Source organism: Mobula birostris, chromosome 2 (assembly GCF_030028105.1).
Source record: "Mobula birostris isolate sMobBir1 chromosome 2, sMobBir1.hap1, whole genome shotgun sequence".
In the NCBI taxonomy this organism is placed as follows: domain Eukaryota; kingdom Metazoa; phylum Chordata; class Chondrichthyes; order Myliobatiformes; family Myliobatidae; genus Mobula; species Mobula birostris.
The window spans coordinates 98,174,775-98,191,642 of NC_092371.1; the positions used below are offsets into that span (position 1 = coordinate 98,174,775).

The window sequence follows — 16,868 nt, forward strand, 5'->3', positions numbered from 1 at the left end:
TTTGAGGCATTGCCTTTTGAAGGTGTCCTCGATGCCGGGGAGGTTGGTGCCCGTGATGGATCTGACTGAGTTTACAACTTCCTGCAGCTTTTTCTGATCCTGTGTTGCAGCCTCTCCGTACTAGACGGGGTGATCCAGATTTATTCAATTGCTTGAATTATAATTCTTCTGCTACCCTGACAGGCTTTGAACCGAACAATGCAAGTCTCTTGATACTTGTCCACTATCTTAACCGTCCTGTTACTCTGTCCTTAATTGGAGATGTGCTCAGCCAAGTGAAGCAATCACACTAAGTGATGATTCATCCCACTCTCTCAGCCAGTAATCGGATACAGGCAAAACAACTAATGCTCCAATTGTATTTCTACTTCAAAAATTTGAAATCAATTTGCCATGCAGCTGTCCATACAGCTTTTAAATTCTATTGATTTTTACCTTTGTTTTATGGAATATTACATTTAGATAATAATGGGTTTGTGTTGGAAACACCCTCCTGTTGAAATAAAGTGAACCTGTCTTGTTAAAAGAGAAATAAGTGTGTCGACTGAGGGTGATCCCAGGATGTTCCGAGACTCTTGCAGTTCAGCTGCTGTCACACAGACATAACTTTACAGTACAGAAACAAATCCCCTTGTCCACTGAGTAACGCCAATATCAAAAACCTATTTTACCCTAATTCTGAGTAACACGGACAATACAAACAGTAAGCCAACACAAAGTATTTTATACTCCCCACATTGACATCGATCACCCACCTGCACACTGGGAACAATTTACAATGGACAATGAATTACCCCAGATTCGATCACCCACCTGCACACTGGGAACAATTTACAATGGACAATGAATTACCCGGAGATTCCATCACCCACCTACACACTGGGAACAATTTACAATGGACAATGAATTACCCCAGATTTGATCACCCACCTGCACACTGGGAACAATTTACAATGGACAATGAATTACCCCAGATTCGATCACCCACCTGCACACTGGGAACAATTTACAATGGACAATGAATTACCCCAGATTCGATCACCCACCTGCACACTGGGAACAATTTACAATGGACAATGAATTACCCGGAGATTCCATCACCCACCTACACACTGGGAACAATTTACAATGGACAATGAATTACCCCAGATTTGATCACCCACCTGCACACTGGGAACAATTTACAATGGACAATGAATTACCCCAGATTCGATCACCCACCTGCACACTGGGAACAATTTACAATGGACAATGAATTACCCCAGATTCGGTCACCCACCTGCACACTGGGAACAATTTACAATGGACAATGAATTACCCCAGATTCGATCACCCACCTGCACACTGGGAACAATTTACAATGGACAATGAATTACCCCAGCTCCGATCACCCACCTGCACACTGGGAACAATTTACAATGGACAATGAATTACCCCAGCTCCGATCACCCACCTGCACACTGGGAACAATTTACAATGGACAATGAATTACCCCAGATTTGATCACCCACCTGCACACTGGGAGAAATTTACAATGGACAATGAATTACCCGGAGATTCCATCACCCACCTACACACTGGGAACAATTTACAATGGACAATGAATTACCCCAGATTCGATCACCCACCTACACACTGGGAACAATTTACAATGGACAATGAATTACCCCAGATTCGATCACCCACCTGCACACTGGGAACAATTTACATCCATTAACCCGCTCATCATTGATCTGTGTGAGAAACCCACGTGGCCACAGTGGGAACCAAAGGCTGGCATTGAAACTGGACTGCTGGAGATGTGAAGTTCTGGCTCTACTAGTTGCCCCCCACCCCCCGTGCTGCCCGCAGTTGTGCTGTATGAACTTTGGATACACAGAAAGCTCCCACAAACAGCAAACTGTGTAAATGGACAATGTTTGGCATCTGAGTTTCACAGGAAGTGATGTATCTGGCATACGTTTCCCTGATTTTTCTTCAGGTATTGTGATGGGGTCTTGCTTGTCCATTGGAGCTGCAGAAAGCTTAGGTCCCAAATGACCAGGTTCGGGAACAGTTATTACCCACCAGCTGACAGCTTTCTGATCCAGTGGAGACAATTTCACTCACCTCAACTCTGAACTGATTCCACAACCTATGGACTCACTTTCAAGGTCTCTACAACTCATGTACTCAGTATTTCTTATTTATTTATTTACTTATATGTTGTTATTGTTATTTGTTTCTTTTTTTGAAATCACACATTTTGTCTTGTTTTGCACATTGGTCGTCTACCTGTGTTTGTGAGCAGTTTTTATTTCTTTGTTCGATTGTGAGTGCCCACAAGAAAATTACTCTCAGGTACCATTTGGTGACATATCCCAATTTTGATAATAAACTCACTGTGAATGGTTCTCCCACGGCTCCTCATTTCTTTTCCAGCCAGCTTGGTGCCGTCATAGTCATAGTTATAGTCATACTTTATTAATCCCGGGGGAAATTGATTTTTGTTACAGTTGCTCCATAAATAATAAATAGTAATAGAACCATAAATAGTTAAATAGTAATATATAAATTATGCCAGTAAATTATGAAATAAGTCCAGGACCAGCCTATTGGATCAGGATGTCTGACCCTCCAAGGGAGGAGTTGTAAAGTTTGATGGCCACAGGCAGGAATGACTTCCTATGACGCTCTGTGCTGCATCTCGGTGGAATGAGTCTCTGGCTGAATGTACTCCTGTGCCCACCCAGTACAATATGTAGTGGATGGGAGACATTGACCAAGATGGTATGCAACTTAGACAGCATCCTCTTTTCAGACACCACCGTGAGAGAGTCCAGTTCCATCCCCACAACATCACTGGCCTTACGAATGAGTTTGTTGATTCTGTTGGTGTCTGCTACCCTCAGCCTGCTGCCCCAGCACACAACAGCAAACATGATAGTACTGGCCACCACAGACTCGTAGAACATCCTCAGCATCATCCGGCAGGTGTTAAAGGACCTCAGTCTCCTCAGGAAATAGAGACGGCTCTGGCCCTTCTTGTAGACAGCCTCAGTGTTCTTTGACCAGTCCAGTTTATTGTCAATTCATATCTCCAGCTATTTGTAATCCTCCACCATGTCCACACTGACCCCCCGGATGGAAACAGGGGTCACCAGTACCTTAGCTCTCCTCAGGTCTACCATCAGCTCCTTAGTCTTTTTCACATTAAGCTGCAGATAATTCTGCTCACACCATATGACAAAGTTTCCCACCGTAGCCCTGTACTCAGCCTCATCTCCCTTGCTGATGCATCCAACTATGGCAGAGTCATCCGAAAACTTCTGAAGATGACAGGACTCTGTGCAGTAGTTGAAGTCCAAGGTGTAAATGGTGAAGAGAAAGGGAGACAAGGCAGTCCCCTGTGGAGCCCCAGTGCTGCTGATCACTCTGTCGGACACACAGTGTTGCAAGCACACGTACTGTGGTCTGCCAGGCATGTAATCAAGAATCCATGACACCAGGGAAGCATCCACCTGCATCGCTGTCAGCTTCTCCCCCAGCAGAGCAGGGCAGATGGTGTTGAACGCACTGAAGAAGTCAAAAAACATGACCCTCACAGTGCTCGCTGGCTTGTCAAGGTGGGCATAGACATGGTTCAGCAGGAAGACGATGGCATCCTCGACTCCTAGTCGGTGCTGGTAGGCGAACTGGAGGGGATCTAAGTGTGGCCTGACCATAGGCCGGAGCAGCTCCAGAACAAGTCTCTCCAGGGTCTTCATGATGTGGGAGGTTAATGCCACTGGTCTGTAGTCATTGAGGCTGCTGGGGCGCGGCGTCTTCGGCACAGGGACGAGGCAGGATGTCTTCCACAATACAGGAACCCTCCGGAGCCTCAGACTCAGGTTGAATACATGGCAAAGTGCTCCACATAGCTGAGGGGCACAGGCTTTGAGCACCCTGGTACTGACACCATCTGGTCCTGCAGCCTTGCTTGGGTTGAGACGTTTCAGTTGTCTTCTCACCTGTAGAGCTGTGAAGCCCACTGTAGTGGTTTCGTGTGGCGAAGTGGTATAGTCATGAGAGCAGGGTGGGGGACTGTGAGGAGGTGTAGGAGGGGAGAGTGAAATATGTGTTGGTTGGGGGCCGACCACAAATGGCTCATGTGTGGGATGGGCAGGGGTCACAATGTCAAATCTGTTAAAGAACAGGTTAAGTCCATTGGCCCTTTCCACACTGCCTTCCACTCCTCTGTTGCTAGTTTGCCGGAACCCAGTGATGGTCCTCATCCCCCTCCAGACCTCTCTCATGTTGTTCTGCTGGAGTTTCCACTCAAGCTTCCTCCTGTACCTGTCTTTAGCCTCCCTGATCCTGGCTTTCAGGTCACTCTGTATTGCCCTCAGCTCCTCCCTATTTCCATCTCTAAACGCCCTCTTTTTAGCGTTCAGGATGTCCTTAATGTCCTTTGTCACCTATGGCTTGTTATTTGAATAACAAAAGACAGTTCTTGTCGGAACATTGCCGTGTAAAGATAATGATAAAGGTTACTTTTATTCGTCACAAGTACGCTGAAACATTAAAGCATACAGTCCGAGGATGCGCTGGGGGCAGCCTGCAAGTGTCGCCAAGCTTCCAGTGCCAACATAACCTGCAGAACCTCTCCTTACAGCACTTGAGCGCTAATCCTGGCAACATCCCGGTAAATCTCGTCTACATCCTTCAAGCAGTGGGATGACCTTGGAGTTCCACTTTTCAGAGACGGAATAAAGTTTGGAATAAGAGGGATCACATAAAAATCCCAGGGAAGAAACAGAAATCTTTGAGAATTTCTTCTTGGATGAGGGAACCATAAAACATACTTTTTCACTTTATTCATGAACAGGAAGTGGACAAACCTGAATTTATTTCCATCCCCGTGATGTACATTCAGTGTGAAACATGCAATTTTCTCCATGTCTGCCTATGTGTTTGTATTGTGATGTAATATCTAATTAGGATGTTTAGTTCTCAATCAATGTAACTGTGTCACAAGTAGCCTGCCTTCCAGTCTCAGGTGTCAGCAATTAGTGTGTTGTCTTGTTTATAAACCTTCTGCTTTTGGCCGTCCATCCATAAGTCTCAATGTATTGAGGAAACATTGTGGAAACAGTCAGGGCATTGGAGTCACATATGGGCTAAATTGGGTAAGAGTGACAGATTTCTTTCTGTAAAGGTCTTTAACGAGTCTGAAGTGTCTTTCTTTTTAAGTTTCAACTTTACCTCTGTCAGTAATAGCTCTATTAATTAGATTTATTTAGTTACTTGTATAGATTGACATTGAATTTCGGACTCAGATTAACGGTTTGGAAACTTAACTACTGCAGCACAAATACAAGTCAGGAGGATACTGTACATTGCAGCTTTATAAAACTGTAGCCAGGCCACTTCCTCAGTATTATGTCCAATTCTGTTCATCTCATGAAAGGAAGGGTGCGGAGGATTTGGAGAGGGTGCAGAAGAGGTTCACCAGAATACTGTCCGGATTAGAGGGCATGAAATGTAAAAAGAGTTTGGACAGACTGGGTTTGTTTTTTCTGTGGCCACAGCGACTGAGTGGCAACCTGATAGACTTGGATAAGACCTTGAGAAGCAGAGATAGAGTAGAATAGTCTGTACCACTTTTTCCCCACGGTCAAATCCTTTCCAATTAGAGGGTATGCATTTAAACTGAGAAGGGGAGTAACTTCAAAAGCGGGGCCAGTTTTTACAGAGAATGGCGCGTGCTTGGAATGCACTACCAGGGGTGGTAGTGGAAGCAAATACAATAGAGTTTAGGAGGCTCATGAATGTGCAAAGTATTGATGGATACGGCCATTGTGCAGGCAGAGAGATTAGTTTAGTTAATCTTTTAATTACTAGTTTAATTAGTTCAGCACAGCGTCACGGGCCCAAGGCCCATTCTTGTGCTATACTGTTCTACGTTCTCAGTCTCAGGATTCAATCTACAGTGATGTGTTTATGCAAAGAAGTTTTTTTTCTTAAATAAGGGTTTTGTTTTGTGCTGAAGTACAGTGGCCTTCTCTCTCTGCAGGAGTACACGCTGGCTGTGCTGGGAGGCGTAATGTGTCACTGTGGTTTTCCTACCATGCATTTCACACTGCATGCCCCAGAGGACGAGCACCTGTGTGCCCAGAAATGCACCGGTGAGGAATACGAGCACTGCGGGAATGTGGAGTACTACGTTGTTTATCAAACCCAAGTGCAAGGTAGGGTGTAAAATCAAAGGCCAGTTTATTCCTGTATGCACAAGTACATTGTACACAGGTGCATTACTCAGAGCAGCATTAGAGACACAAAATTGACAAGGAACACATAAATTATAGAGAAGCAACTCAATTTGAACAGAAATGAAAGCCCATTGCATTGCAATGGCCATAATGAGCTGGTGATTAGGAAGGTGCAGGTTGGTTCAAGAACAGAATGGTTGTGGGGAAGAAGCTGTTCTTGAACTTTCTGAGACTTCAGGCTTTTGTACCTGTTGCTCAATGGTAGCTGTGAGAAGATGGCATGGAGCAGATGTGGGGATCTTTGAGGATATGGTTGCCTACTTGGGGCTATGTCTCATGAGATACTTTGAACAGGGAGAAGGGATGTGTCTGTGATGCATTGGGCTGAATTCACTATCCTCTGCAGCTTCTTACATTCCTCTGCATTCAAATTGCTGTGGCAGATAATAACTTGGCAAGTTTTTTTACCAAAGGACATAGAGCATTACAGCACAGTACAGGTCCTTTGGTCCATGATGTTGTGCTGACCTAATAATCTACTCCAAGATCAATCTCGCCCTTCCCTCCCACATAGTCTCCATTTTCTATCATCCTTGTGTCCAGCAGTTACCAAGTTATATTGGAGTTTTCCTGCAATTAGATTGATAACTTGATAACATGCACACACACACACACACACACACACACACACACACACACACACACACACACACACAACGAGAAAAAGAGAAAAGGCATTTCCATAGCACCTTGTGCTTTATAGCCAGTGCAGTGTTGATTTCAGCGCAGATATTGTTGTAACCATGGAGGGAATTTATCTGCTCAATATGCCATGTCACAATGCGTAGGTTGTGTTACAAACAACAAGTGTGTGTTGTACAATGTGAGCTCATATGGGTGGGATTCTGGACAGGATTGACAGGATACTGCTGTCCCAGGTGGAGAGTCTGGGCCAGAAGGTTCGGGTTTAAGATAAGACATCAGCCACTTGGATGTGAGAGGAGAAACCTCTTCACTCAAGACAGGGTGCAAGTGTTTCTTCCAAAGAGCTGTGAATGATCAGTAGTTGAGGATATTCATGGATTGGGAGATGGACAAAGGGAACTGGGGCTATAGGATCAGGCAGGGTTTTGGATAAGGTTCAGTCTCAGAAATGGAGATGCTCGAATCTGGAGCAATAAAACAAGCTATGAGGACAAGTCAGAGGGCCGAGCAGCATCTGTGGGGGAAAAGGAATTGCCAATGTTTAGGATTAACACCCTGCACCAGGACCTGTCTTTTGTTGACAATTCCTTCCCCCCCCCCCCCCAACAGATGGCCGTCACTTGCTGAGATCCTTCTTTCTTGTGATCTTACTGAAAGGACTGGACTCTTGACCAAATGGTCCACCTGCTCGATGCCTAATGCTTCAGTGAATGTCTGATTGTTCTTACAGATAACCGTTGCATGGATCGGCGGTTTCTGCCCGTACGCTCAAAACGCCTTGTGGCCTTGGCCAGCTTCCCGGGAGCGGGGAACACGTGGGGCCGACACCTGATGGAGCTCACCACAGGCTACTACACGGGCAGCTATTACTTTGATGGCTCTCTCTACAACAAAGGTAGGATCCTTGGAAAAATACAGCAGCACCAGAGGCTTTGTCTGAGATGGATGTAGAGCTCGGGTTCAAGGCCCAGCAGGAGTCTCCGGACAGGAGTCTGAGACCCGACGCAGAAGAAGCTTAAACCAAAATCATTGTTGGCATATGGTCACTGCTGTGCTACTAACGATGGAATTGGTCGACCAGGAGCTGGCATGGACTGGCTGGGTTGAATGGCCTCTGTCACAGCAAGCAGCTTATCCCTGATGTCCATTGTTTCACCATTGGCAACCGTACCTTCTGTGTTCCTGTCTTCTGGAACTCTCCACCCACCCCTCCACATCTCTCGCTGTCTTGCTCTGTTCCTCCCTCTCTCTCTCTCACTCTTTCTCAATCTCTCTCTTTCTATTTCTATCTCTAGATCTTACTCCCCCCTCTCTCTCCCTATCTCTTCCTCCCTCTCTCTCCTCTTGCTCTCTCTCCTTTCCTCTCTTTCTCTGACTCTCTCCTTGCTCTCTTTTTTCTCATCTGTGCTCCCCCTCTCCTTTCCCTCTCTCTCTGTCCCTCTGTTTCTCCTTCTCTCTCTCCTCTCAGTCTCTTTTCCCTCTCTATCTTCCCCTCCCTTCCTCTCTCTCTTTCTCTCCCCACATCTCTTTCTTCCCCTCCCCTGCTCACTCTCTCCCACTCTCTCCCTCCCACATTCCCTCTCTCTCTCTCTCTCCCCCTCCCCTCCTCGCTCTGTCCCAGTCTCTCCCCCTCTCTCTCTCTCCCCCCACATTCTCTCTCTCTCTCTCTCTCTCGCTCTCTTTCTCACTCTCTCTCTTTCTCTCTTTCTTTGCTCTCTGCCATTCTCTCAATCCCTGTGTCTAGTGTTGTTTGTTGCCATTACACCATCAGTTAATTAAATTGGGCAAGGCCCATTTTGTTTCTCTCCTGCCGTTTGTCGTCGTTCCAAAGAGTCACCAAACGCTGCAGACCCTTTGGCTCATCTAGTCTGTGACAAACCATTAATCTGCCTCATCCCATTGACCTGCACCCAGACCATGGCCCTCCAGACACCCCCCCATCCATGTACCTATCCAAATTTCTCCTGTGTTGACATTGAACCCTCATCTGCCATTTCCACTGGCAGCTGGCTGTACACCCTCACCACCCACTGAGTGAAGATGTTCCCCTTTCACTCATAACACGTGACCTCCAGTTATAGATTCACCCAACCTCAGTGGAAGATCACTTGCTTGTATTTACCCTACTGATACCCCTCTCATTCTCCTACACTCTAGTGAACAAAGTCCTAGCATTCAACCTTCCCCCTTAGCTCAGGTCCGCAAGGGATTCCAATGAAAAGGGGCTTTGTGGGAGATCGTTGTAGGGCAATGTAATTGGTGGAATGTACATAATTCACAACCACCAACATTTAGTTGGGGTTTCACTTTAAGGGGCTGGTCTGATGAGATGACGTTGTTACATAAAAAACTTTAGTGCGCTTTTATGTTTAGGTTTTGAAGCTCAGTGGAATGTGTTACGGTTTTCATTAAACATAAAACACCTCACTTAATTTAATTACAAAAACCATTGGTGACCCTGATGCTGTAGGATGATTCCAGAATTATTGAACATGTTGGCCAATGCAATCACTTTGAAACTGTCGGAGTTTTGGGAGCAAAACCCCATCACTTGGTTTGTACAAGCTGAGGCCCAGTTTTCTCAGTGAGAAACCACCACCAAAAACACCAAATTCTACTATGTGATAACATCGCCCAACATTTCCACGGCTGTGAGAGTTGTAAGTCTGCTTGGACACCTGCCTGAACACGATAAATAACGATAGCTGAAAACTCACCTTTTGGACTTTCAGAGTCTGAATGCACCAAACAGTTGCTCCTTTTATCCGGTCTCAGCGATGCTAGGCCTTCGGAGCTAATGGACCAGATGCTGTCTCTCCTGAGAAATCAACATCTTTGTTTAATTTTTAAAGAACTCATCTTGCAGCAAATGCCTGATCCAGTCCCATAGCCCTCGGGATTTCACCTGTGCTGGACTACAGGGAGGTTGCTAAAATGACTGATAGTCTAGACTCAGCGAGGCAGCAGTGCATCATTCCTCCTCCTCTCTCTACGCCAACAGGCCTGGAGAGCAAAGCCCCCAACATAAGGACATTCACGACTCTGAAACAGATGACGCCGGGCGTGTGCTCACTTTGGTACGAATGCTATGAAGTACCGACTGCCTTGCAGCTTCGACATCAGAAGTCTGTGAACACAGTGGGTTCCAGCTGCCAGGGTCACCTACTGTTCATTATGGACACCCTTTCAAGGCAACAATTCCTGGGTGACAGGGGTGCTGAAGTGAGTGTGCTGCCAGCATTGCCTATTGATGAGAAGGCAGAGCATAGAAACCTCACTGGAGGCCTCCAAAGACAGCAGGATGCAGATTACGGGACAGGACGGGTGACATTCTGCATCAGTGGGTGACATTACACCCCCAGGTCACTGGCACTGAGGTACCGTGCCACCCTAAATTATATGAAGAAAATGTCTGTGAATTCCTGTTGCTTTAATTGAATGGATTATTTCTCTGACATGTTAGTTTAAATAGGCAGTAAGTTTAAAATTATGGAGCTTTTGATGTCTCTGGGCCTGTACTCTGAGGAGCTCAGGAGGAAAGGAGAATATCTCATTGGAATTTACTGATGGGTCTGGACAGGTTGGACATGGAGGTGTTTCCATTACCAGCAGAACCTAGGATCTGAAGCCACATTCTCAGAACACAAAGATGCCCCTTTAGAACACAGATGAGGAGGAATGTCTTTAGCCAGAGGGTGGCGAATCTGTGGAATTTGTTGCCACAGATGGCTGTTCAGGCACAATTATTGGGTGTATTTAAGGCAGAGATTGATAGGCTTTTGATTGGTAAGAGGGTTAAAGGTTACGGGGAGAAGGTGACAGGATGGGATTGAAAAAAACATCAGCTACGTTTAAGTGGTGGAGCAGACACAATGGGCTAAGTGGCCCAAATCTGCTTCTCTATCACATGTTCTTATGGTCAAAATTACCATAATTTGTTATTGTCATGAGGACGGAGGTACAGTGAAAACTTTGCTTTGCATGTCATCCACACAGATCCTTTCATCACATTAGTACATTGAGGTCGTACGAGGGAAAACAATAACAGAATGCAGGATAAAGTGTTATTGTGACAGAGAATGTGTGGAGCAGGCAGACAATAGTGTCCAAAGACAACAATGAGTTTGATTGAGGTCAAGAGTTCATCGTATTGGACTAGGGCACCTTTCAATAGTCTCATAAAGATCCTTGAACCTGCTGGTACGTCCTTTCAGGGTCTTGGTGATGGGAGAGGGGTGAAGAGAGGATGTCCAGGGCGGGTGCGGTCTTTATGCCCGCTGCTTTACCAAGGCACTGAGAAGTGTGGACAGAGTCCATGGAAGTGAGGCTGTTTAACTCTGTTCACAATTCCCTGCAGTTTCCTGACATTGTGAGCAGACCAGTTACTGTGATGGATCTGGACCAGATGCTTTCTATGGTGCATCAGTAAAAATTGTTCAGGGTCGAATGGGACCTGCCAGATTTCTTAAACCTCCTGAGGAAGTAGAAGTGCCGATAAGCTCTCTTGTCCATGGTGTCTCTGGTTGGACCAGGTCAGACTGTTGGTGATGGAGAGATGCCATTTTCTTTCTTGTCCATGGTGAATCTGTGGTTGGACCAGGTCAGACTACTGGGGAAGTAGAGATGCTGTTTGCTTTCTGGTCCATGGTGTCTCCGTGGTTAGACCAGGTCAGACTGTTGGTGATGGAGAGATGCCGTTTGCTATTTTGTCCATGGAGATTCTGTAGTTGGACCAGGTCAGACTACTGGGGAAGTAGAGATGCTGATAAAATTTCTTGTTCATGGTGTCTCTGGTTGGACCAGGTCAAACTATTGGTGAAGTAGAGATGCCGTTTGCTTTCTTGTCCATGGTGTCTCTGTGGTTGGACCAGATTAGACTATTGGTGATGTTCACTTTTAGGAACTTGTATCTCTCCACCCTCTCAATCTCAGCTTCCTCTGTGCACTGAGAATCAGTGAAAATCTCTGTATTTATTTGAGCAAGGTGTTACACAGACATAGACGAGTACAGCACAGTACTGGTCCCTCAGCTCGGGATGTTGTACCAACCTATATCAACCGGCTCCATGATCAAACTAATGCTTCCCCTGAACGCATCCTATAACTTTTCATTTTTCTTACCTCCATGTGTTTATCTGAGAGGTTTTAAGTGCCCCTATTGTCTCAGCCTCTACCATTACGGCTGACGATACTTTCTGGGTCTCACATCCATAAACTGACACTTTCTGAGCCAGCCCTCCCGCCTGCTGGTCGCTGAGGCACCAGAAAGGAACGTCAAAGCTGAGATTCCAAACTGACAATGGTCCTTGTTCATCGAAACATCAAAACATACTGTGAAACGTGTTGTGTGAGTCAACAATCACCATAGTCCGAGGATGTGTGGGAGGCAGCCTGCAAGGTTGTTTATTAGAGATACTGCACGGTAACCGGCCCTTCTGGCCCAATGTCCCAGTGCCACCTAACCCATCTGTATGACTTTGGAAATGGGAGGCAACCAGAGAACTCAGAGGAAACCTACACAATGACGGGGAGAACTTGCAAATTCCTTATAGCCAGCAGCAGGAATTGAACTCTTCACTGGCGTTGTAATGGCACTGTGATAAACACTACACTAGAGATCCACAGTGTTTCCGGTGCACAGTCCTCCGACCCACAGGAAAGAATCAATTCCAGGCAACACACCGTACTCCGACCCAAAGGAAATAATCAATTCCAGGAAACACACAGTACTCCGACCCACAGGAAAGAATCAATTCCAGGAAACACATAGTACTCCGACCCACAGGAAAGAATCAATTCCAGGAAACACACAGTACTCCAACAGTCCGAGCCCCAGGAAAGGTTTCAATAATATTGAAAGAATGCAAAGAAAATTTACAGGGATGTTGCCGAGACTTGAGGTCCTGAATTATAGGGAAAGGTTGAATAGACAATAGACAATAGGTGCAGGAGTAGGCCATTCAGCCCTTCGAGCCAGCACCGCCATTCACTGTGATCATGGCTGATCATCCACAATCAGTACCCTTTTCCAGCCTTCTCCCCATATCCCTTGAATCCACTATCTTTAAGAGCTCTATCTAACTCTTTCTTGAAAGAATCCAGAGAATTGGTCTCCACTGCCTTCTGAAGCAGAGCATTCCACAGAACCACAACCCTCTGTGTGTAAAAGTTTTTCCTCAACTCCATTCTAAATTGTCTACCCCTCATTCTTAAACTGTGGCCTCTGGTTCTGGACTCCCCCAACATCAGGAACATGTTTCCTGCCTCTAGCGTGTCCAATCCCTTAATAATCTTATATGTTTCAATCAGATCCCCTCTCATCCTTCTAAATTCCAGTGTATACAAGCCCAGTCTCTCCAATCTTTCAACATATGACAGTCCCGCCATCCCGGGAATTAACCTCGTGAACCTACGCTGCACTCCCTCAATAGCTAGAATGTCGTTCCTCAAATTTTGAGACAAAAACTGTACACAATACTCCAGGTGTGGTCTCACCAGGGCCCTGTACAACTGCAGAAGGACCTCTTTGCTCCTATGCTCAATTCCCCTTGTTATGAAGGCCAGCATGCCATTAGCTTTCTTCACTGCCTACTGTACCTGCATGCTAACTGATAAACTGATAACTGATAAGTGACTGATGAACAAGGACACCTAGATCTCGTTGTACTTCCCCTTTTCCTAACTTGACACCATTCAGATAGTAATCTGCCTTCTGGTTCTTTCCACCAAAGTGGATAACCTCACATTTATCCACATTAAGCTGCATCTAGGTTAGGACTTTTATTCCCTGGAGCGTAGAAGAATGAGATAAGATTTAATAGCGGTGTACAAAGTTAGCAGGGGTACAGATAAGGTAAATGTAAGCAGACTTTTTCTGCTGAGTTTGGTGAGACTACAACTAGAGGTCATGGGTTGAAGGTGAAAGGTGAAATATTTAACAGGAACCTGAGGGGGATCTTCTTTACTCTGATGGGTGGTGTGGAACAAGCTTGCATTGGATGTGGTGGATATGGGTTTGATTTCAATATTTAAGAGAAGTCTGGATTGGTACATTTTTGGGAAGGTTATGGAGGGTATGGTCCAGGTGCAGGTCATTCAGACTATCGGAATAGGCAGAATGTCTGGTGGCACAGTGGTGTAGTGCTTAGCACAACACTTCACTGTTCAGGCAACCAGGGTTCAATTCCTGCTGCTGCCCTTTGTACGTTCTCCCCGTGACCATGTGGGTTTCGTCTGACCATTCCGGTTTCCTCCCACAGTCCAGAGACGTACCAGTTGGTAGGTTAATTGCTCGTTGTAGATTGTCCCATGATTAGGCTGGCGTTAAATCGGGATTTGCTGGGCATCACGTCTCAAAGGTCTGGAAGGATCTACTCTGCACTCTATCTCTAACTGGATGCAGGGTTCGGGATGGACTAGATGGGCTGAAGGGCCTGCTTCTGTGCTCTATGACTCTGTGTCTCTGTACACAATACCTTAGGTGTACTGGTGCAGTGGGCAAGTTGCTCAATTAACAGCCAGTATTCTGGATTATTACACAAGTGGCCCGAGTTCAAATGGCAGCTGGGGAATTTAAATTGAAGTGACTACGTAAATAAAAATGCAGTTTTTATTTATTAAAGCATTGTCAACAGTAACCATGGAACCGGCAAATTGCCATAGAAACCCATCTGGCTCTCTGATACCCTACAGTAAAGAAAAACTACAACCATACCTTGGTCTGACCTACGTGACTCCAGACCACTAATATAGCTGACTTCTCCTTTGCTCAGGTAATTCAGCATAGACAATAAATAGTGGCATTGCTGGCAGTGTCTGTGAATTAATAATAGGTTAAAGATGTCACTGTGACTTTAGAGATTATATTTAGTAAAGGCACGTTGTAATATTCCACTGGACAGCTGTTCACTGGTGACTGAGAAGCTCTCCATGACCCTGAGGCATCGGCAGCCTCCAGCCACCCGCTGCCAGTGTCACCATCAATCATGGAGACAGGGCTGGAGTGCTTCATTCCAGCCTTTAATGTAAAATACCGGATTTGATGCAGGATGCCCAGTACGTCAGCTCTTTTGAACTGCAAATTATGAATAAATCCAGCTGGTGAATCAGATAAAGGAACGGATAAACACAAGAAATTCTGCAAGTGCTGGAAATCCAGAGTAACACATACAAAGTGCTGAAGGAACTCAGCAGATCAGACAGCATCTATGGAGAAGAATAAACAGTCGACATTAACAGCCTCTTCATTCAGCGGTCCTGATGAGGGGTTTCAGCCTGAAATGTCAACTGTTTATTCCTCTTCATAGATGTTGTCTGACCTGCTTAGATCTTTCAACTCCTTGTGTGTAGGTAAGGAACTGATTCCCCAAACTCTTAACTCAGGACTCAGAATTCACTGCTCAGTGTTTGCCAAGAGAAGAGATCCTGAAAGCCAGTTCATAGATCAATAAGGTTAGAATAATCAACTGGTTTTAAAGGCTGCAGAGTCCCAAGATTCTTCCCTCGGAATGATGTTGGAGAATGTGGGAATCTTTAGACTTTTGGTCTTTCTAAAGAATAGGCTTTAGTTTTTATAACTCAGGAGTACTTCTGAAGAACCAGAATCTGATTTATTCTGACTGACTTACTGTCATACAGCAGTGATAGTATATCTGATTCTGACATGAAATTTGTTGATTTGGGCAGCAGAACAGTGAAAACTCATGGAGCCACAGAACAATAAAGCACATCTTTGGCCCGTCTGTTCTGAACTGACATTCTGCCAAGTGGACCACAGCTCTTCATGCCCCTCTCATCCATGGACCTATCCAAACCCCTCGTAAGTGCTGAAATTGAACCAGCACCCACCACTTCCACTGGCAGCTCATTCCACACTCTCACCACCCGTTCCCCTTAAACATTTCAGCTTTCACCCTTAACCCATGACCTCTCATTCTAGTCTCGCCCAAGACATAAAATTACTAAAAATTGCAAAAATAATGTAAAAGAAGAAACATTGAGGGACTGTTCTTGGTTTCATGGACCATTCGGAAATCTACTGATTAGGGAGAAAAAGCTGTTTCTGGATTGTTGCGTGTGAGTCTTCAGGCTCCTGTACCTCTTCCCTGATGGTAGCAATGAGAAGAGGGTATGTTCCAGATGGCGAGGGTCCTTAATGATGGATGCTGCTTTCTTGAAGCACCATGGCTTGAAGATGTCCTCAATGGCGGGGAAGATTGGAACTGGCTGACGCTACAACTCTCTGCTGTCTTTTGCCATCCTGGGCATTGGCATCTCAATGTTAGCCTGTGATGTAACCAGTCAAAATGTTTTACTCCATATGTCCATAGACATTTGCAGTCTCCTCAAACTGCAAGCAGAATAGAGGCTTGTCCCATGATATTGAGCCCTTGCTTGCCAGGTATCTATACACTTAACAATGTCACTTCCTCAAGCTGGCAGCTGTACCTGCTTATGATTCTGGCACTGGGGATCAGAGGCTCAGAACAGGGAGGCCCATGTGAGTCCAGGAACATTCAACATTCACCATTCTAGTTTATCTATCATGCTACACCGAAACCTGCAGTGAAACCTGTCATTTGCATTAACACCCAACACATACCAGGGTTTGCTGGGGGCAGCCGACAAGTGTCGTCATTCATTCCACAGCCAATCCGACATGCCCACAATGTTCAGCAGAACAACACAGACGACAACAAGCAACAAAGACACAACATCAAAAACAAGCCCCATTCCTCCTCCCCACCCACACACACACACACACACACACACACACTGTTCTTTAACCCCAGGACAGGAATCCAACCTCCAGCCTCCAGTGGACATGGGCTCGGGCTTGCAGATATTAGTCTTTGAACTCCCCAGCGAACTCACAGAGACTCACAGACACAGCTCCAGCCAACGGGCTTCAACATCCAGACTTCCAATTTAACT

The 16,868-nt window shown here is 45.7% G+C and overlaps 1 protein-coding gene across 2 annotated transcripts in view; it reads left to right on the forward strand.

The window, feature by feature from the left end:
* The window catches only part of LOC140188944 (sialate:O-sulfotransferase 2-like), a 328,051-nt gene that overhangs the window by 242,009 nt on the left and 69,174 nt on the right, over nucleotides 1-16,868 (forward strand). The window contains exons 5-6 of one of the 2 annotated variants that reach the window (XM_072245602.1): nucleotides 6,035-6,209; nucleotides 7,666-7,830. In XM_072245602.1, the coding sequence (XP_072101703.1) occupies nucleotides 6,035-6,209; nucleotides 7,666-7,830 (340 nt within the window). The remainder of the gene's footprint in view (nucleotides 1-6,034; nucleotides 6,210-7,665; nucleotides 7,831-16,868) is intronic. The other variant, XM_072245610.1, reaches the window with a different exon arrangement.